Source organism: Lynx rufus, unplaced genomic scaffold (genome assembly GCF_022079265.1).
Source record: "Lynx rufus isolate CCGP_SWC_20201006 ecotype Redwood Valley unplaced genomic scaffold, mLynRuf1.p SCAF_8, whole genome shotgun sequence".
Classification (NCBI taxonomy): Eukaryota; Metazoa; Chordata; class Mammalia; order Carnivora; family Felidae; genus Lynx; species Lynx rufus.
This window is the reverse complement of record NW_025814896.1, coordinates 109971892-109994109: the sequence shown is the minus strand read 5'-3', so window position 1 is coordinate 109994109 and position 22218 is coordinate 109971892. Positions and strand designations below refer to the sequence as shown.

General features: G+C 37.8%; 1 protein-coding gene and 1 pseudogene across 2 annotated transcripts in view; both read left to right on the top strand.

Annotated features, from left to right (window-relative positions):
* The window catches only part of RMDN2 (regulator of microtubule dynamics 2), a 74857-nt gene that overhangs the window by 1077 nt on the left and 51562 nt on the right, over positions 1-22218 (top strand). For both annotated transcript variants that reach the window (XM_047068992.1, XM_047068991.1), the window contains exon 2: positions 5794-6261. In XM_047068992.1, coding sequence (XP_046924948.1) covers positions 5810-6261 — 452 coding nt within the window. In that variant the 5' untranslated portion in view covers positions 5794-5809. The remainder of the gene's footprint in view (positions 1-5793; positions 6262-22218) is intronic.
* LOC124503209 (uncharacterized) lies at positions 14109-15634 on the top strand (annotated as a pseudogene).

Sequence of the window (22218 nt, the reverse complement as noted above, 5' to 3'; positions counted from 1 at the left end):
TAAAATAATGCCTATCATTTTCCACCATTATTGCTAGCACCTTACAAATCGAAATTCGTAACAGGAATAATGATAAGCATTTGATTATCTAGTCAATAGATTTTTTTTAATTAATGTGTTTTTATACTAAAGTGTGAGTGTGTGCTAATTTGATAATTAAACATAAAAGTTGCGTAAATAACATAACCTTTGAAATTATACTGCAGGCAAGCAAGTATTCTGATTTATTACTTTGCTAGTTACGGTTTTTAACGTGTGGCATTTTTCAGATTGGTGGCTTAGAAGCACATTTATTTTATGCTGATAAAAAACTCCAACATAACGTGCACTGTTAGGCTCTAATTGTGGTTATTTAAAAGCAATACCTGCTCCATTGATTCTAGTTTCCCCTCCCCCCCAGTTGATTTTAATAGTTCTAAAGTCATATTTCCGCTCTGGACGTCTCTGCCCAGCCAGCATTCTCCTTCATGTCCTTACTGATGCTTTTGGAATCTTCCTCATGCCCCAGTACATCCAGGAATTACCCGGGTGACAGTTTTCCTGTCCTAGTTGGATGGGCCCTGGGTAAATGACTTGACAGCTGTATGCCTCAGTTTGCTTATCTGCAAAATAGAGGTAATAATAGGACCTGCCTCAAAGAGGTAATTTGGAATTGGTGTAATCCCTAAAGAAAAGCTCAAACAAAATTGATACTCTTTGCCATCTCCTTAAACTGGTACAATCTCAGGGAAAAGATCACCTTCCTGGGTAGATTTTGACTTCCGTTTATTTACTTATTAAATGAAAAAACTTTTCAAAGTAGGCTACGTTTTTTCACGTAAAAGTCAAGGAAGGCCGGGCAGGAATGAGCCAAGAAACAATCGGAATAGGAAGATTTCTTTTAATAGACTTCACGATCAGCATATGAACATTCTGCATTAATCTTTTTATTGACAAAAAGCCAAGATGTCCAAGCTCTACGCATGGTCATTAGATAACGATGCAAATGGAAGCCATGAGCATGTAGGGCCTTTTCTTGTATCTGTTGCCTTTTTGCAATAGTCTTTCAAAATAATTTAGTTTGGTGATACATTATTTTGTGGAAATAAAAGAGTACAGCTGATAATAATTACCTACAACTTCAGCTGAAGTTACAATTGATCCCAGTCTATTGCTGGCATGTCTCCTGGATGGGGTAGGTGTGGGCAAATGGTTAGACTTACAGTTCAGTTTCTACCAACTAGGTAAAAATGCTTTTTGCTTAAAAAAATCAATTCTAGGCAAACTATGCTGAGGTCAGGCAGGCCAGATTAAGCATACGGGCTTTCTACTGGAATCCTTGGCTTTAAGAGAAGGGATTCTTAATTCCCTTGGGTATAATATTCACCAACATCTGAGGTAATTTCTGGAAAATTATTTAAAATTTTTTTAACGTTTTATTTAAAAAAAAATTTTTTTTTAACGTTTATTTATTTTTGAGACAGAGAGAGAGCATGAACGGGGGAGGGGCAGAGAGAGAGGGAGACACAGAATCCGAAGCAGGCCAACAGCCCAGAGCCCGACGCGGGGCTCGAACTCACGGAGCGTGAGATCGTGACCTGAGCTGAAGTCGGACACTCGACCGACTGAGCCACCCAGGCGCCCCAACGTTTTATTTTTTTAAGAGACACAGAGGGACGGAGTGTGAGCAGGGGAGGGGCAGAGAGAGAGGGAGACACAGAATCCAAAGCAGGCTCCAGGCTCTGAGCCGTGAGCACAGAACCCGATGCGGGGCTTGAACCTACAAAAGCAAGATCGTGACCTGAGCCGAAGTCGGATGCTCAACCAACTGAGCCTTCCAGGTGCCCCATAGAAAATTATTTTAAAATCATTACTCCTTCTCTTTTACACTTAGACCTGTAATGAAATAGAACATCCAGATAGGATACTCCATGTGTTCCATGTGTATCATCTAATGTATTATTTAGGAATCTAAAGAGACATTCTTTTAGGCAGACTTCTTGGAAATATTCTTATTCGCTCTCCCATAGGGCATCATTTGAAACACCACATTTAGTTGGTCATTTAGAGTGTAAGAAACAATGCCTTGGGCCGCCCCTGTGGCTCAGTCCATTGAGCCTCCGACTTGCTCAGGTCACCATCTCACAGCTTGTGAGTTTGAGCCTCAGGTCGGGCTCTGTGCTGACAGCTCGGAGCCTGGAGCCTGCTTCAGATTGTGTCTCCCTCTCTCTCTGCCCCTACCCCTCTCATGCTCTGTCTCTCTCTCTCTCTCTCAAAGATAAACAAACGTTAAAAAAAATAAAAAAAGAAATTAAAAAAACCCCAAACAATACATTGCTTAAGTATGTGAGATCATGGGATATAGACCATAGGAATTCATATGTTTCCAATGTGCCTTCCCCTATTTTCACTCTCGGCTGTTTATTTTGTTTCCTATTTCACTTAGAACAATGAAGCAACCACAAAGGACTTTCATAAGCTCCCACTGTCACATCCACCCACCTTCAATCTGTTCACATAATCTGCCTTTTCTTTCATTACTATGAATGAATGGTTTGTGTTTCCATCAAAGGTCAATGTTTGTACTTGGGCACTGCAGTCCCTCCAACCCTCTGCCTTCTCAAGTTCACTGCTGCTGTGATTCTCTGATCTTTCTTCTACTTCATCATTTTATCTTCCTTTTAGAAAAAAATTGGATTTCGTCCATTCCCAAACAGAAATACTGTTATTTCTCCATCTTTTTTTGGCACCATTTTTCCTGTAGAGTCATGACATGATTTCTTCTCTCTTTCCTGGCTTTCTGTTTGCCCATTTGTTTTTTTCCCCCTTCCCTGGCTTCTTTTGGACTAATTGAATATCTTTAGTATTGCATTTTTATCTCCACTCTTGACTTACTATATATACCTTTGTAGAGGTGTTTTTTTTTTTACTGTTATTATTGTTTGTTTGTTTAGTGTTTGTCCTTGGATTTACAAATGTATATCTTTTAACTTATTATTATGACACTGCATTATAATCCAACACCCTTGCAACAGTATATCCTACTTGTCCCTTCCCATACTTTGGGCTACAGTTGTCCTAATTTTTTACTTCTATGTAATAGTTTACTATTATTTTTGCTGTAATAAGCCAATATTTTATAAAGAAAATTTTTTTTTTTTTTTTACTTTCTAGTGTTTTTATTTATTTTTGAGAGAGAGAGAGAGAGAAAGAGAGAGCATGCGCACACACGGGGGAGGGGCAGAGAGAGGGGGAAGCAGAGGATTCAGGCGGACTGTGCACTGACAACAGAGAACCTGATGCGTCACTTGAACCCACGAATGCTTAACCGACTGAGCCACCCAGGCACCCTTATAAAGAAATCTTAAAGTGAGAAAAATGACTTTTGTTTTACCCACGTATTTGCCACTGCTGGTGTAATTCACTGCTGGTGAATTACATCTCTTGTGTAGATCAAGTTTCTGTCTGTTATCATTTTCCTCCTGCCTGAAGAACCTTTGTTAGGATTTCTTGCAGTGCTTGTCTCATGGCATGGATTCTCTCAACTTTTGCCCAAAACAGTCTTTGTTTTACCCTCATTTTTGGAAAATATTTCACTGGATATGAAAATGTAAGTTGACCATTTCTTTCAGTACTTTCATTGGTTTTTTTGCTTGAATAGTTTCTAAGGCTATGTCTCTGAGACAAGGTCTGCTGTAATCTTATCCCTTTTTCCCTGTACACAATATGTCATTTTTTTCCCCACTGAGTACTTTTGTAAAAAATTTTTTAAATGTTTATTTATTTTTGAGAGAGAGAGAAACAGAGTGCAAGTGAGGGAGGGACAGAGAGAGAAGGAGGCCCAAAATCTGAAGCAGACTCCAGGCTCTGAGCTGTCAGCACAGAGCCCCATGCGGGGCTTGAACTCTTGAGTTGTGAGATCATGACCTAAGCAGAAGTCAGGCGCTTAACCGACTGAGCCACCCAGGCACCCCTCCCACTGACTACTTCTAAGATTTCTTCTTTATCACTGGTCTCAGTGTTTTAATAACATTGTGCCTGGGTTTACTTTTGCTTACTTAATTCTGCTTGGATTATGTTGACCTTTGTGGATCTCTGGGTTTATAGATTTTGTTTAATTTAGAAAATTTTTGGCTATTTTTCCTTCGAATATTTTTTATGCCCCTTTTTCCTCCCTGTAACTTTATATATGTGTTAGACTACTTGATATTGCCCATAGGCTGTGCTTGTTTTTGTTTTTGTTTTTGTTTTTGTTTGTTTCTTATCTTAGGCATATATATAATATATGCTTTCTTTTGACTAGTCTGATGGGTTTTCACTCCGTGCATATGCAGACTGGTATTCATTTAAAGACTTAAGAGACCCCTATGCATATTTCTAGAGCTCTTTGTCTACATACTCCCCTTCATCTTCAGGACTGTGTGACACAAATTCTAGGTGCTTTGGTTTCTCTGAACTCTGATCTCTGTTCAACTCAGTAAACTACCAGGCTTTGTTTGGATTTCCCCTTCTGTGCCATAGTCCAGAAGTTGCCTCCAATTAATAATAACCTGGGAGATCATAGGACTTAACTTCGTTTGTTTCCTCTTTCTTGGGAATCAAAGTGATTAATCTCCTGGAGAAAGTGTCAAGAAAAATAAACCAAAAATTTTGTGAATTTAAATACCTGTAATGGACAGTTTACCATTATTTGTAACATTTTCCCCAAGTTGCTAACAACATTTAATATAGATGTTTACCTGTTTACACAATAGTGGAAATTGATGGGAAAATAATTGTGAGAACTTCAAAGTCGATAAAAAGCCTCAGTGTATTTTGCTCTAATCACAGAAGTTTATCACAATACTAATATATTTACTGCCATTTTAAAGTCTGGGAAGAAAAGGGAGCTTTATATTTTTTTGCCTTTAATGGTCTTCTGATTTTAAAACCAGAGATGAGCAATAAAACTAGTGAAGACGGGGTACACCAAAGAAAGATTATGATGCATTTAGTCAAAGTAGCTGAGTTTATGTGGAATTAGGCAGGCTAAGGCTTGAGCCTTACATGCAAACAGTGAAAGTTCAGATGGAGAAAAGACTCTAAGAAATGACATTCTTGTTACTTTAAAAAATAGGAAAATTTAAAGAAAATAACAACATTAAGACTTCAGACAGAAATAGACATGTAAGGAGCAGAGGAATTCCGGGTAAAAAGAAGACCAGAGATAACGCCTCTACATGTTAGCAGTTTTGCTCTCCATGTTGAATAAAACAGAGATGAGGTGCGTTACAAACTTGCCAGAGCTTTCTATGTTTTATATTCTCAATCCTTGGGCTTTTAAAATGTTGTTTATTATTCTAAGTATACATGTGAACTGGGTGCTAAGAAAAAGCTCCTTGGACTTCCTTAAAGATAAGACCCAGAAATCAGCACACTCATTTTATAAGGGGTTCAAACACAGTTAAGCAGTTTGAATTCTTAAGTCGTTTTTTTTTTTCAGAAATGTATAATGATGCTTTTCTTTTACCATTATCATACTCTTTAAAAATACATGATACAGTACGTTTCAAATCAGTCATGTAGAATACAGATTCCGAATTAGAGTTGCTACTTTTCACCGCACTTCAGTGATATCCTTAAAGCAAATATTTCTATCGGGCCACTACATTTTTAGAGGTAAACATATTCCCATTTATGATTTATTGTGTGTGTGTATGCGTGTGTGTTGTTTATCCTGTAGACTTGGCTTTTGTTGATTGAGAAAGCCTTCATATTTTTGTCTTGGGCAAAGACAGAAACAACATTCATTTACATTTATGCTTTCAATTTTAGAAACAAAACCCAAGAAATGCCTCATTCCACAAATAAAGAACTGATATTTGGCATCATGGTGGGAACTACTGGAATCAGCTTGCTTCTCTTATGGTACCACAAGGCTCGTAAATCAAGGACAGCACTGAATTTACCTAAATTTCTTTCTCTGGGTAGTAAGTTTGATGCGATGACTTTTCAAGATGAAATGTATAATGGCCGTGGAACAGTAGCAATCTTTCAAGGAAGGCAGCTTCAGATACTGGAGAAGTTAAATGAATTACTGACAAATATGGAAGAACTCAAAGAGGAAATCAGAGTCCTTAAAGAAATCGTTCCAAAGCTGGAGGAATATATACAAGGTGAACTTGGAGGGAAAATAACTGTTCATAGGATAAGTCCTCAACACAGAGCTAGAAAAAGAAGGCTTGCCACAGTTCAAAGTCCCACAACAGGTAATAGTTCAGAGGAAGCAGAAAGTGAAGGAGGGTAAGTTTCTTGACGATGTTTCCCATGTTGAATTGATGATTTCATTATTGCTGTTATTTAGGTACTTTCATTATGCACATCCAGTTATATATCCTGCTATTAATAAGATATAAAAAGGAATGATTATTTTGGCTTACATCATACTTAAAACTACATTCAATCGTGGTCTGTATTTAAGATAGTTTAGACTCCTTTGACGAGAGGAATGTAAGTAACTTACTAGTACGAGGTGACATCATGTGAGTAATGAAAAAGCCAGTAATTATTTGTAAAATGTGTAACCTGTTTTTGTATGTGGCCATGGTATGACCCCTTATATAAGAACTTTCTGTGATGATGGAAATTGTCTAAATCGATGTTGCCGTTACGGTAGCCACTAGCCACATATATCTATTAAGCACCTGATATGTAGCTCATGCAACTGAGAAACTGAATTTTTAATCCTGTTTCATTGTAATTAACTTAAATGTAAATAGCCACAGGACTAGTGGCTTACCGAATTGGGCAGTGTAGACCTAGAAAGATTTGAAAGTGTTAGTGTGATTCACTGTCATCTTCGCTGTCCTCAGTGGTCATCCTTTGAGTTCTAAAGCCAAGAACATAAATAATATTCGTTTAGAAGAAAAACAAATGATTAATGAGTAAAGAAATCGTGCCTAACTAGCGTTTGTGAGGGAGTAAAATAGGCAGATAAATAAATAATCGTTAGAAATTCTTTAGGGCAGGGACACTCTGTTTCCTTTGCCATGTTCTTAACACCTTATTCTTGTACATAGCAGAGTAGATGCCAATAAATATTTCTTGAACGAGTGAGTATTCTGCTAAATCACCATGGAATTGAGAGAAGGGATCTGGCGAGAAGAGACAACCAGGAGGGATAAAAGTGTGATTTCATAAAGAAATGTAAATGGTTGATCAGGTCTTTGACATCATGCTAGGACTGGAATTACTTAGCATTTTTATACATAAACTGGACACATAACTCCATGAAAATATCTTTCAGATACTGGAAGATACATGATAGATCCAGATAACAAGAAGGCCTTAGACATTTGTGTTCCTGAGCAACAACAAATCGTGGACTGATTTTGAAAATTGGCAATGGAGTGTTTAAAAGGAACCGAAAATAGTTCTAAATCATCCAGAACTGTAACTTCCAAAAGACATCAGTTAATCATTAAGGGTATAGAGAATAGCAGCTCAGTAGTCTCATGAAGACAGAAATCCCAATACAACATGAGACATCGATGAGAGTTTTTGAAGAGCAGCAGCGGGTATCCAACCTTTATCTACATACTCTGTAGCATTTCCTCCTGAGGAGTCCCTTTGGCAATCACATCTCAGGAAGGATATAATGGAACTAAGGACCAGCCAGAGAAGATCCGCTAGACTGGGAGGGGGGATGGCAGTCCTGGTGAAGGAGTGGAGATCAAGAGGCCGAGTGGCCCTTAATCTAAAAAGACCGTGGTTGAGCGCAGTCTTGTTCAAGAAATTCTAAAATTCTAGAAAGAGAGGCAACTTTTGATAAAGTTTGAGATAAGTTTGGAACAAATGAAAAGAAGGTCATTGTGGGACTTAAGTAACTTCAAGTAGCAGCGTAGGCATAAATTGTTTATGTGAGTTCAAAAGGATTTGTGAAATTTCTGAATAACAGTCACAGACAGCTGATAAGAAAAACTTTAAGACTGATGTCAAGATTGAGCTTGGGTGCCTTTGTTAGCAACAGAACACTAGAATAGAGATAAGGACCAGGACTAGATTACAGTGAATGGCTCTTGATAGAGTAGAGGAAAACTTATTCCTATTTAGCAGTGCTTCAATAAAATAAAGAAAACAACCAAACAAATACTTAATTTGGATATTTTTTTGAGAGAGAGGAATAAGATAAAGATTTTTAACACATCTTTCTAAATGAAAACCTAGAGTCAAACGTTTTAAATGAATAAAATACTTTTTAAAAACGCCTGGGTGACTCAGTCGGTTGAGCGTCCGACTTCGGCTCAGGTCATGATCTCACAGTTTGTGAGTTCGAGCCCCGCATCGGGCTCTGTGCTGACAGCTCAGAGCCTGGAGCTTGCTTCATGTTCTGTGTCTACCTCTCTCTGTGCCCTTTCCCCACTCATGTTGTCTGTCTGTCTCTCAAAAATAAATAAACGTTAAACATTTTTTAAAATAAGATAAAATAAAAACAAAGTCCTTATAAAGTATACTTGTGTAAAGTTTAGATTGCCTGTCCTTATAAACCTCGCATGGGACAGAAATGACTGGTCATGGTCAGATTCTGCCCTAGTCCCATCACCACATTTAAGTTGGGGTATGTCCTTGATAGCAAAATTAAAACATCAAATGACAATTGCATGTTCCATATGTAAAGTTTATCTTTTGCTAAAGGTTCCCAGAGATTTTGACTTCTTTTAGTGAAAGAGATGCCAGTCACAATTTGCTGACACTGTTTTACACAAGGAAAGGAAAAAAACCTAATTGTATCCTTCGGGGGCGTCAACAACTTGAGTGGGTAGGTCAGTAGAACGTGTTTTCTGCAAGTATTATTAGCGTTTTCTGCATGATGTCTTAGTTCACAGCATCATCACGGACTTAGGGATTTATGCCTTTTTTGGATTTAGCTGATTTCATCTACTTTGTTGTAGATCCGATCATGCCTGAGGCTCAAATTCTCATAACGGGGCCATCGGAGGGCCCGTCAGGGTTCTTCTTTTTCCTTCTTAGCATCAGCACGAACATCTTGGAAAGCATCTGTGCTTCTCGGTAATATTATGTCTCGCTGATTTTGTTTCTGTCCCTGCTCCAAGGCTTGGAGTTAGTCACTGCCTTGGCAGCATTGGTTCCTTTCAGTGACAAGTAGTACTAGAAAGCAGCATCTGGGTGTAAAGACACGCACTGTTTGTAGGCAGGATGATACCGGAGCTTGTTTGGGCCCATTTAGGGTCAGGGTGAAGAAAAGTCATTGTCAATATTTTTCAGGTCACAAGTTCATGTTGGTGTTTTTCAGCGTAAACTGAAGTCCTGCCTTATTTCTGAAAACTTTTTAGCTCATCTTCTTTTTCAGGCTGCTCACTGTTCTTTTCTCTGTCAACCATTATCTACATTGCTCTGTTGAACCATGAGTTTAAAAAGCTCTTGATTTATTTGTAATGGTTAAATTTATTTTTGAGAGGCAGAGCACTAGCAGGGGAAGGGCAGAGAGAGAGGGAGACACAGAACCCGAAGCAGGCTCCAGGCTCCGAGCTGTCAGCACAGAGCCCGACGTGGAGCTTGAACTCACGGACCACGAGATCATGACCTGAGCCGAAACAGGACACCTGGGCGCTCCTAAAAGGTTATTTAAACCACAGTGTTATGTAAAGCTTTAGAAACCTCTCTTACAACAGTTCCATCTTTAAACAGTTTGGATTAAAGTAATATCCCATAATAAACTCATAATTCTTCATTTCAACTGGGCTTTACAAAGAATACATGTGTTTCAAAATGAGACAATTCTGTTAGGTAAATCAGGGTTGTATAGTGACCCTATGGGCCTTCTTTCTTTTTTTCTTGTCTTAGGCATTTTCCATCATGTGATAGCTTCAACAGACACAATTCTGAATATTTGAAAAGAAAAACTCCACAAATCTACCCCCAAAAGAACACCAGGCCATAATACAAGCCGTAATACCTAGTACTTCTGCAAATACAGGGGATGGTGATGCACCCCAGAAACAGACTTTTGAGATTTTATTGAAAACTCCTTGCATTTTCATTTCATGAGTCAAAATACAATGTTTGCTTTTAGTTCATTTATATTTTTTATTCTTACTACTTTTTACTTTTGCTAAGTCTGTTTTAAGGTTGGACTTCCATTTCTCAAGGTCTTGAGAGAAAGACAAATTCAGATATTCATGATGGGGTGCTTCTGTATTTTTTTTTAAATTTTTTTGTTAATGTTTATTCATTTTTGAGAGACAGAGAGAGACAGAGCATGAGCAGGGGAGGGGCAGAGAGAGAGGGAGGCACAGAATCTGAAGCAGGATCCAGGCTCTGAGCTGTCAGCACAGGGCCCAACGCGGGGCTCGAACTCATGGACTGTGAGATTATGACCTGAGCCGAAGTCAGACGCTCAACCGACTGAGCCACCCAGGCGCCCCGGGTGCTTCTGTATTCTTTCATGTTGTAGAAGTACACATTTGCACACAAAAATTGGTTTTTGTATCGGATTTTTGAAAATAAAAAACTACACGTAATTGAAATCCTTTTTGCAGTCCTTTCTCTCAGAGGTAACTATTGTCTCATAATTAGTGCAGATTCTTCCTTTGAAAGTCTGAATGTTTCCCCTAGGTGTGCATGTTTGCGTTAACAATGAATAAATGGTGTTTGGGTCTTAAGATTTACATAAATGGCATTATATGGTATAGAGCATTTTGTTACTCACTTTTGCATCAAATGTTTTTATTTGAGATTTTTTCCATGCTGATGTATGTAAATTTATCTCATTCTTTTCGGTTGCTATGTTGCATTTCATCGTAGGTATATGTCTTAATTTCTCTCTCCCTGGATAGATGTTTATTTAGGTCACCATTTTTTTGTTCCCTTAACCAATGCTTTATTGAACACCTTCATATTCCCTTAGGTACATGTGGAATGATTTGAAAGTATATACTTAGAATTGGATGCTGAATTGTAAACCAAATATATTGTTATTCTGTATAACTAAACTATTCTTTAGAGTGTGCCAGTTTGTGAGAACTCTTATTTTCCCATACAAATTCTTAATAGTTAGACTTTTTAATTTTAGGCAACCTGATGGTTGTAGTAACTAATCATTATTTCAGTTTGCATTTCCCTGAACACTAATAAGATTGGGCATCTTTTCATAGTTTACTTGTATTTTGGTCTTCTCATCTGTGAATCTCTTTCATTCTTTTTTTTTATTAAAAAAATTTTTTTGGGGGCGCCTGGGTGGCGCAGTCGGTTAAGCGTCCGACTTCAGCCAGGTCACGATCTCGCGGTCCGTGAGTTCGAGCCCCGCGTCGGGCTCTGGGCTGATGGCTCAGAGCCTGGAGCCTGTTTCCGATTCTGTGTCTCCCTCTCTCTCTGCCCCTCGCCCGTTCATGCTCTGTCTCTCTCTGTCCCAAAAATAAAAAGAAAAAAGAAAAAAAAAATTTTTTTATGTTTATTTATTTTTGAGAGAGAGAGAGAGACAGAGCATGAGCGGGGGAGGGGCAGAGAGAGAGGGAGACACAGAATCTGAAGCAGGCTCCAGGCTCTGAGCTGTTAGCACAGAGCCCAATGTGGGGCTCGAACCCACAAGCTGTGAGATCATGACCTGAGCTGAAGTCGGACGCTTAACCGACTCAGCCACCCAGGCGCCCCTGTGCATTTCTTTTAAAAATGAGGGGCGCCTGGGCGGCTCAGTCCATTAAGTGTCCGACTCTTGATTTCGGTTCAGGTAGTGATCTCACTGTTTGTGAGTTTGAGCCCTGCCTTCAGCTCTGTGCTGACAGTGCAGAGCCTGCTTGGGATTCTCTCTCTCCCTCTCTCTCTTTCTGCCCCTCTCCCACTTGTATTTTCTCTCTCTCTCTCTGTTCCCCTCTCTCAAAATAAGTAAACTTTATAAAAAATAAAAATAAAAATGAAAATGAAACAACAAAGGAAGGTAAAACTTGGCGTTCCTTTTATTCATTCAATGAGAGCGTCTACTCTGTGCTAGGCACTGGGTTCACACTCAAGATCCATTAGGAAATAAAACAAAGCCTCACAAGTCAAACAGAATTAACAAAAAAAAATGTAAGAGAATGTTAAAGAGAGACACTGTATTCCAGTTTTAGCCGGAGCCCCAAAGGCCAACAACAGCAACAAGGGCCAAGTCTTCCCTTGCATTGTAGAGCCAGTTGTTAGACCCTCTGGGCAGGACTTGGCAATAGATGGAAGTCACTGCCAGCTTGGGCATTCACCCGCCTGAGGCCTGTGAAAGGAAGCAGCCGAGGGGCTGCGAGAAGCATGTCTTTGGGGAAAGTTGCTCCTGTTCCAGGCATCCCTCCAGAATGTGTACGATGCTGATGCTCTAGGATCGGCTGACATTGCTCGGGCAGAATGTGTCACATGGGAAGAGCGAAGAGGTGGAGTACAGAGCCTTTTGGAACCAGTACCGACCGGAACGGGCAGAAGTGGGTGAGCCTGCCGAAGAAGGACTGAAGACTGATCCAGGAAGTGGGAGCAGACCTTTGGTGTTCCATCTAAAAAGTCATTGCCACACCCAAATTTATCTAGGTTTTTTTTTCTCCCGTGGTATCTTCTGGGAGTTTCACAGTTTTGCATTTTATACTGAGGTCTGTGTTCCGTCTTGAGCTAATTTTTGTGAAGGGTGTAAGGTCTGCCTGACCACTGTTTATCGAGGCCAAATCTCAGGATTGTGGTGAGAAACCCTGAAACAGAAACAAGAGGTAGTAACAGGGCATTTAGGATATTGAGGAGTAGAAATGTTTTTGAGGCAGTTTTTTATGTCATCCGTGACTTCACACACACACCTGTTATACAGCTAATGCTCCAGGTTGGTTTGGAAAAGGAGAGGACAGTATTTCTTTTCTGAAAACTCTGTTAACCTTGTCTTGAAATGAGTATAAGCTGTTTCCCGGGGTCAGAAACAGTCGCACCCAGATCTCCGTAATCTGGCGCATGTGACCCACACTTTCAGATGGCAGCCTTTGCTGCCAATGTAGATAAGGTTTGTTGCATTTTGGGGGGAATGATGTTTGCTATTTATGTTTCTGTTTTCCCTCTCAATACATCTTTTGACCAAAGTCTGTAATGGTCACTTTTCCATATCACCGGAGGGTGTAAAAGCCTTTAGGAGTGTTCGTGTGAAAGTAGAATGAATTAGTAGGCCAAGGGGTGCGTAGGGCAGCTAGTGAGAGAGACAGTCCTGGGCAAAGGATTGTGCAGATATTATATACATTACTGCCTTTATCCTACTGTTTTCTCGTCCTTGATTTGTTGGCTGACTCCTCGAACACGATGGAATTAGAGAATACATTCCCCAGTCACGTGAATTGCAGCTTTTCAGAAAGGCGAGCCACAGAACAATTTTATCCTGACCTGATGTCATTAGATTCTAGAGTCTGCTGTCATCACATTCTGTGTTATTGCCATGTTAATTCCACGTGGAGCTTAAACATTCAGTCTTCTGACCTGTTCCACCTACACAGGGCATTTTATGGCTTAAGGATGATGGCTTAGAAAGGAAGGGAGAGATTTACTTTGGATTAAATTCAACATGGGAAAATGCTTAAGGTAAGCCTTTATAAAGAAAAAGAAAACCCACTGTTACATATGTTTCATGTGCTAAAGAACACTGAAGCATTCATAAACCAAGCTTTATCGCTTCCTTTGGTTTCCCATAGTAACTGAATCTCTGGAATATGTGGATATTTATCTACAGTATTCTCTCTAGAGAGGTCCCACTTCATCCATCGTGGTTAATATTTTAAAATGTAGTAGTCAACAGGGCATAAATTTATTCTACTTAACTCCTTTAAATATAGTAGTTCAAGAGTCTCAAACAGATACTATTATTTGAAACAGGAAGACCTACCCTTTTCTTCAGGGGAGACTTTTGTTCTCCAGCCCTCTCGTATATTTCCCCTGATCTTTCTTTCTGCCTGTTTCCCTGAGTCTTTCAACTTATCTTCCCCCAAGATACCATGGTACATCTGGGTGACCATGAATTCAGACGCCATTATTTTCTCATTCCCCATTGTTTCCATATTGATAAAGTGGATATTATTCTTCAGGAGCCTTGGCAGGTTTCCACCTCTGCTCCCTATTTTTTTTGCCTCATTTGACGCTTTTCTCACTCTAGCCACTGCAAAGACGACCAGAGCTTGCTACCAAATTATCCTGCAGATCAAGTTACTTCAGACCACCAGCACCTTGGATTCTCTTCCATTACTCATCGAACTATATCTCTTGATCCTAAAACAACCCGTCTATCTGCAGTATGTAAAGTCAGTTCACGCAGAGGAAGTAAAAATTTATCTTCTTCATCAAGTGCATCTACTCGCTCATCTTTCTCTGGAAGAAAACATTCTTTATTTGTGAAATTTCAGAAAAGCGGTATTTTCCCCGACTGTCAACAAAGTAGAGCCAATTTTGATTCTCAAGAAAAAAGCAGCTTCAGTGATGTAAAATTCTCCTCAAACCATTTTGGCCTTAGATCCCAAAGACTTTTCTCTGCCCCGAGACTTAGTATAATTTCCTGTTACGAGAGCACTAGTTTTTTTGATCTTCAATCAAGATGTCATAAAAACTTTAATCCAGATGAAGTTGAAACAGTTTCTAAAAGCTCAAGTATGACTAGTGCTGAAAAATATATAAGCTCTTGTTGTCCCAAATATAACATTAGATGTTCTATGAATTTTGAAGCAAAAGCTAACTCTTCAACCCATCGGAACACTGTTGATGGAAGCATCTACCCACACAGCACGGCCACCTTACTTTCTCTTCCCACTATAATTTCCTATTCCTGTCAACAAAGCAAGATTGCTACTGATACCGAAGGAAGAGGCCAATCAAGGAAAGTTTCCTTTCATCCTGGTTCTCAAAGTCACTGTATCTTTCATTTTCCACCTAGGATTCAATAGCATCCCTCTCAAAGAGTAACTTCCCCCGTTTCTCTGTAATGTTGGATTTTCTTCACTTTGTAAAAATGCTACCAGCTTTATCCCACCTCAGAATAACATTGCCTGATTCCTTGGAAGATGGAAACATTGCTATTTCATCTCAAGATGAAGACACATCTTTATCTATTACAGTTCCTAAAATAAGGTCGCCTCAGAGTTTGCCTTTTCTTCGAAGGGTAGCTCAAAGCAGAAATTTTTCCACCAGGCACACTCCATAGTCCATGGTATTCGTTGCTCAAGTTCTCACAGAAATCTTCTGTCTTCCTAAATTTCACTGCATTTTTGGGGGAAAAAAAGACCTTCATGTTGCATTCTAAATTTAACTGTAACTGCTGTAATTTTTTTGAAAGATAGTTTATTGACATTATTGGAGTTTGGAAATCAAAGGTTATTAATCTGTTTCTGGCTTTTAACAAATTGCTTACAAATTGACTAGTCTCAAATTGCTGGGTGATGATTGTAATATTTCTGTGATCTGAAAATAACATCAAACATTGATATATAGGTCTTCTAAATATATGACATTCTTTGAGAGTTTTAACATTTTCTTTTATCCTACTCTAATCATGAGGGACAGTATTCCTACCTATGTCATCTCTAGAGCTATATTCAGTAATTCGCAAATTTTCATTTATATTAGCCTTGTTAGCTGCGTTTCTCATGCCAGACATCTCCCTGACAGATGATATTTTTACTAATATAAGGATCAAATTATAAATATAAACATATTATAATGGAAATATGTAGAATATTTCAATATTGAAACCAGTTATTTTGACTAAATAATTTTCATATACATTTGTGTGTGCATGTCTGGGACTTCAGAGAACTCGGTATCAGATGTAATAGATTCATAGATTAGTCGTTATTTTTAAAAGTGAATATTTTTCAGACTTTTTCCAAAATTTTTATTAAAACAATTTTTTAAATAAAATTTTTATTTTAAAAAATGTCTCCCGAAATTTTATTTTTAAGTAAATATTTTTCAATTTTTTCACACTGTATTAAAGTTTATAAATGTTTATCAGAATAAGTAATGAATGGAAAACTCATATAGGCCATTAAAAATACTTAAGTTAGAATATAGCTAGTCTTTGTAGAGGAAAGGAATTGGCATTATTTTCAATCGTATGTCATGATAAAATGCCCCCTAAACCTATATCATTGGGCTAAGATGTTACTTTTACTTTTGCGTTTTTCTCCTCCTTTTAGCGTGTATCTTTTTTTTTTTAATTTTTTTTTTTTTTTTTTATAAATTTTTTTTTTTCAACGTTTATTTATTTTTGGGACAGAGAGAGACAGAGTATGAACGGGGGAGGGGCAGAGAGAGAGGGAGACACAGAATTGGAAACAGGCTCCAGGCTCTGAGCCATCAGCCCAGAGCCCGACGTGGGGCTCGAACTCACGGACCGCGAGATCGTGACCTGGCTGAAGTCGGACGCTTAACCGACTGCGCCACCCGGGCGCCCCTTAATTTTTTTTTAACGTTTATTTATTTTTGACACAGAGAGAGACAGAGCATGAACGGGGGAGGGGCAGAGAGAGAGGGAGACACAGAATCGGAAGCAGGCTCCAGGCTCTGAGCCATCAGCCCAGAGCCCGACGCGGGGCTCGAACTCACAGACGGCAAGATCGTGACCCGGGCCGAAGTCAGACGCTTAACCGACTGAGCCACCCAGGCGCCCCTTAGCGTGTATCTTAAAAAAGTTTTTTTTCGACTTCAGTTTTTTATTTGTGGTGAAATACACATCACATAAAATTTACTGTCTTAACCATTTTTAAGTTTAGTGGCATTAAATACATTAATGTGGTTATGCAACCATTATCACCATTTATCTCCAGAATTTTTTTCATCTTCCTAACTGAAATTCTGGACCCAATAAACAATCATTTCCCACTCTCCCATCCGGCAACCACCCTTCTACTTTCTGTCCCTGTGAATTTGTTTCCTCTAGAAGTGGCATTATATGGTATTTGTCTCTTTGTAACTGGCTATTTCACTTAGCATGATGTCCTCAGCGTTCCTCCATGTTGCAACACGTGACAGTTTCCTTATTTTTTAAGGTTGAGTAGTATTACTTTGAGTGTATATGCCACATTTTACTTATCTCTTGATCTGTTAATGGACACGTTTGTTGTTGCTTCTACCTTTTGGCTGTGATGAATAATGCCGCTATGAGCGTGGGTGTACAAAGATCTCTTCAAGGCTCTGCTTTCAGTTCTTTTGATTATATATCCAGAAATGGAATTACTGGGATTGTATGGTAATTCTGTTTTTAATTTTTGGATGTACTACCGTATTTTTTCCATAGCACAGAGGCACCATTTTATGGTCCTCCAAGAGCTCACAAGGATTTCAGTTTCTCACATCCACACCAACACTTGTTCTTTTCTAGTTTTTGACAGTAACCATCCTAACAAGGTGGCATCCTATTGTGGTTTGCATTTCCCTAATGCATAGTGACATTGAGCATTCTTTCATGTGCCTTTCATGGCCTTTTGTGTATCTTCTTTGGAAAAATATTCCTTCAAACCCTTTGCCCATTTTTTAATTGGGTTGTTTGCTTTTTGTTGTTGAGTTGTAGGAGTTCTTTATATATCCTGGATATTAATCCTTTATCAGATATATGATTTACAAATACTTTCTCCCATTACGTGGGTTGCCTTTCACTCTGTTGATTATGTCCTCTGATGGACAGAATTTAATTTTAATTTTGATGTCTAATTTATTTTAATTTCGATGTCCAGTTTATCTATGTTGCTTCTGTTGCCTGTGCTTTTGTTGCCATATGCAAGAAATCATTACCAAATACAATGTCATGAAGTTTTTCCCCTATGTTTTCTTCTAAGAGTTTCATAGTTTGGATTTTACATTTACTAAATGATCCATTTTGAGTTAATTTTTAATTTTTGCATATAGAGGGTCTAATGTCATTCTTTTGCATGTGAATATCCAGCTTTCCCAGCACCATTTGCTGAAGAGACTTCCCTTTCTCCATTGAATAGTCTTGGCACCCCTGTCAAAAATCATTTGACCATATATGTAAGAGTTTATTTCTGGGCTTTCTGTTCTATTGATATATATGTCTAACTTTATGTCAGCCCACATTATTTTGATTACTGTAGCTTTGTAATAAGTTTTAAAATCAGGAAGTATGATATCTCCACCTTTATTCTTTTTCAAGGTTGTTTTGGCTATTCGCAGTCCCTTGAGATTCCATATGACTTGTAGGATGGATTTTTCAACCTTTACAAAAAACATTGTTGGAATTTTGGGAGGGATTGCACTGAATCTATAAATTGTTTGGGTAGTATTGACATCTTAACAATATTAAGTCTCCAAATCCATGGCATGAGATTTCCAATTGAGTCTTCTTTAACTTTTTTCAGCAATGTTTTATAGTTTTAAGTGTACAAATCTCTCATCTCCTTTGTTAAGTTCACTCCTAGGTATTTTATTCTTTTTGATGTTATTACAGAGTCATTTTCTTTATTTCCTTTTCAGATTGCTTCTTGTTAATGTATAGAAACAACTGGTGTTTGCAAATTGATTTACATTCTGAAACTTGGCTGAGTTTGTTTATTAATTCTTACTCTGTGTGTGTGTGTGTGTGTGTGTGTGTGTGTGTGCATGTGTGAAATCTTTAGGATTTTCTACATATAAGATCATGTCATCTGCTAAGAGATGATTTTGTTTCTTCCTTTCTGATGTAGGTATCTTATTTCTTTTTCTTGCCTAATTGATCTGGCTAGGACTCCTAGTACTGTACTGAATAGAAGTGGCAAAAGCAGTCACTCTTGTCTTGTTTCTGTGGTTAGAGGAAAAGCTTTCAGTCTTTCACCATGGAGTATGATATTAGCTATGGGCGTTTCATAAATGGCCTGTAATATGTTGAGGTAGTTTCCTTCTGTTGCTGGTTTGCTACACATTTTTATCATGACTGGGTGTTGAATATTGTCTGGTGCTTTTTTCTGCACCAATTGAAATGCTCACATGTTCCCCCCCTCCCTTAATTCTGTTAATGTGGTATATCACATTGGTTTTCATATGGTGAACTGTCCTTGCATTCCTACTTGGTCATGGTGTATAACCATTTTAATGTGCTTTCAAATTCTGTTTGCTGTTATTTCTTTGAGGATTTTTGCATCAGTATTCATCAAAGCTGTTGGTCTGGTTTTCTTATAGCATATTTGTATGGCTTTGGGATCGTGGTAATAATGACCTCCTCATAGAATGAGCTAGGAAATATTCCTTTCTCTTCAACTTTTTGGGGAGTTTGAGGAACTAGTTAATTCTTTAGGAACTAGTTAATGTTTTGGGGAGTTTTAGGAACTAGTTAGTGTTTGGTGGAATTCACCAGTGAAGCCATGTGATCCTGGGCTTTCATTTGTTAGGAAGTTTTTGATTACTAATTCAATCTCCTTATTAGTTATAGATCTGTTCGGATTTTCTGTTTCTTCCTGATTCAGTCTTAGTAGGTGGTATGTTTCTAGGGATTTGTCAGTTTCATCTAGGTTATCCAGTTTGTTGGCACGCTATCCTTGATGGTAGGTACTCTCTTATAACCCTTTTTATTTCTGTAAAATTGATAGTGATATTCCTCTTTCATTTCTGATTTCAGTGATGTGATTTTCTATCCTTTTTTTCTTAGTTCAGCTAAAGGTTTGTCAATTTTGTTGATCTTTCTGAAGAACCAATTCTTGGTTCCGTTGATTTTTCTCTTTAAAAGAAATTCTCTATTACATTAATTTCTGCTCTAATCTTTTTATTTCCTTTCTTTTGCTAACTTGGGGTTTAGTTTACTCTTCTTTTTCTAGTTTCTTGAGCTGTAAATTTAGATTGTTGGTTTTATATCTTTCTTTTTAATGAAAGCATTTATAACTATAGATTCTCCCCTTACCACTGCTTTCACTGCATCCTGCACATTTTGGTATGTTGTGTTTTTGATTTCTTTTGACTCCAGATATTTTCTAATTTCCCTTGTGATTTCTTCTTTGACTCATTTGTTGTTTAAGAGTGTGTTGTTTAATTTCCACTTATTCGTGGATTTTCTAGCTTTCCTTCTGCTGTTGACTTACACTTTCATTTTATTGCAATCAATAAATATGCTTTGTATGATTTTAAATCTTTTAAAATTCATTAAGACTTGTTTTGTGTAATATATGATGTACGCTGGGGAATGTTCCATGTTCACTTGAGAACAATGTATTCTTCTGTTGTTGAGTGGACTATTCTGTATTTGTCTGTTAGGTCAAATTGTTCTATAATGATATTCAAATCCTCTGTTTCCTTATTGATCTTCTATCTGGTTGTTCTATCCGTTATTGAAAGTGACATATCAAAGTCTTCTACTGTTATTATGTTGCTATATATTTCTCCTTTCAATTCTGTCAATGTTTGCTTCATATATTTAGGACCTCTAATGTAAATATATGAAGAATATTACATATCCTCGTGAATTGAGTCTTTTATTGAGATATAATGTCCTTCTTTGTCTCTTGTAAAGTTCTGACATAAAGTCATTTTTGTTTGATATAGCCAACCCTGTTCTTTTTCAGTTATTATTTACATGAAGCATCTATTTCATCTTTTTACTTTCAACCCATATGTGTCTTTAGTTCTAAGGTGAGTCTTTTATAGACAGCATATACTTCCTGGTTTTTAAAATCTTTTCTACCAGGGCACCTGGGTGGCTCAGTCGATTGAGCATCTGACTTCAGCTCAGGTTGTGATTTCACAGTTCATGAGTTCAAGCCCCACGTCAGGCTCTGTCCTGACAGCTCAGAGCCTGGAGTCTGCTTTGGATTCTGTGTTTCCCTCTCTCTCTCTCTCTCTCTCTGCCCCTCCCCAGCTGGTGCTCTTTCTCTCTCTCAAAAAAAAAATAAATAAAAAAAATTAAAAAAAAAGAAAAAATCTTTTCTACCAACCTGTGTTTTTTGATTGGAGAATTTAATCCATTTACATTTAAGTTAATTACTAATTAATTGGTAATTTAAATTAATGACCAAATAATTACTAATTTAAATTGATTAATAGAGATTAACTTACTATTGCCATTTTATTATTTGTTTTCTATATGTCTTACAGCTTTTTTAATCCTTCATTTCCTCTGTTACTACTGCCTTACTTTGCATTTACTTGAGTTTTTGCAATGACACATTTTGATTCCCTTCCCATTTCCTTTCATGTGTATTCTGTAGATATTTTCTTTGTGTTTACCATGGGCACTGCATATAATATCCTAAAGTTATAACAATCTATTTTAAACTGATACCAACGGAACTTCAATTGCATTCAAAAGCTCTTCTCCTTGGGGTGCCTGGATGGCTCAGTCGGTTAAGCCTCTAACTTCGGCTCAGGTCATCTCATGGCTCCTGAGTTCGAGCCCTGCATTGGGCTCTGTGCTGACAGCCCGGACCCTGGAGCCTGTTTCAGATTCTGTGTCTCCCTCTCTCTGTCTCTCCCCCCACTCCCACTCGCGCTCTGTCTCTCTCTCAAAAATAAATAAAAACATTAAAAAAAACCACCTCTTCTCCTTTGATAGCTCCACCCCTCATTTAGTTATTGATATCACAGATTATATCTTTATATATAATGTAGCCATACAGATTTATCATTATTTTATGCTTTTCTCTTTTAAATAATGTAAAAGAATAAAAAAGGAGTTATGAACCAAAATTATAATAAAACCAAAATTATAATAAAAAACAAAATTATAATAAATTTATCCACGTATTTACCTTCATCAAAAACTTCATGTTTTCATATGGCTTCAAGTTGCTGCTAATGTCCTTTCATTTCAACTCGAAGGACTCACTTTAGCATTTCTTGTAGTACAGTTCTAGAGGTAAAGAACTCAGTCAGCTTTTGTTTATCTGGGCATGTCTTAATTTCTCTCTTATTTTTTGAAGGTCAGTTCTGCTGGATATAGAAGTTTTGGGTGACAGTTTGTTTTTCCTTTCAGCACTTTAAATATATTATCCCACTGCCTTCAGGCCAGAAGGTTTCTGCTGAGAAATCCATTCATAATCTTATTAGAGATCCTTTATATGTGATAAGTATTTTCTTTTGCTGCTTTCAAGATTTTTAAAATTTGTCTTTAATTTTCCACAGTTTGAGGGTTTGTCTTGGTGTGGATTTCTTTGGATTTATCCTACTTGGAATTCACTGAGCTTCTTATATTTATGTATCTATATCTTTCTTTAAATTTGGGGAGTTTTTGGCCATTATTCCACAAAATAAGCTCTGTGTCCCTTTCTCTCTTCTTCTGGTATTCTAATAATA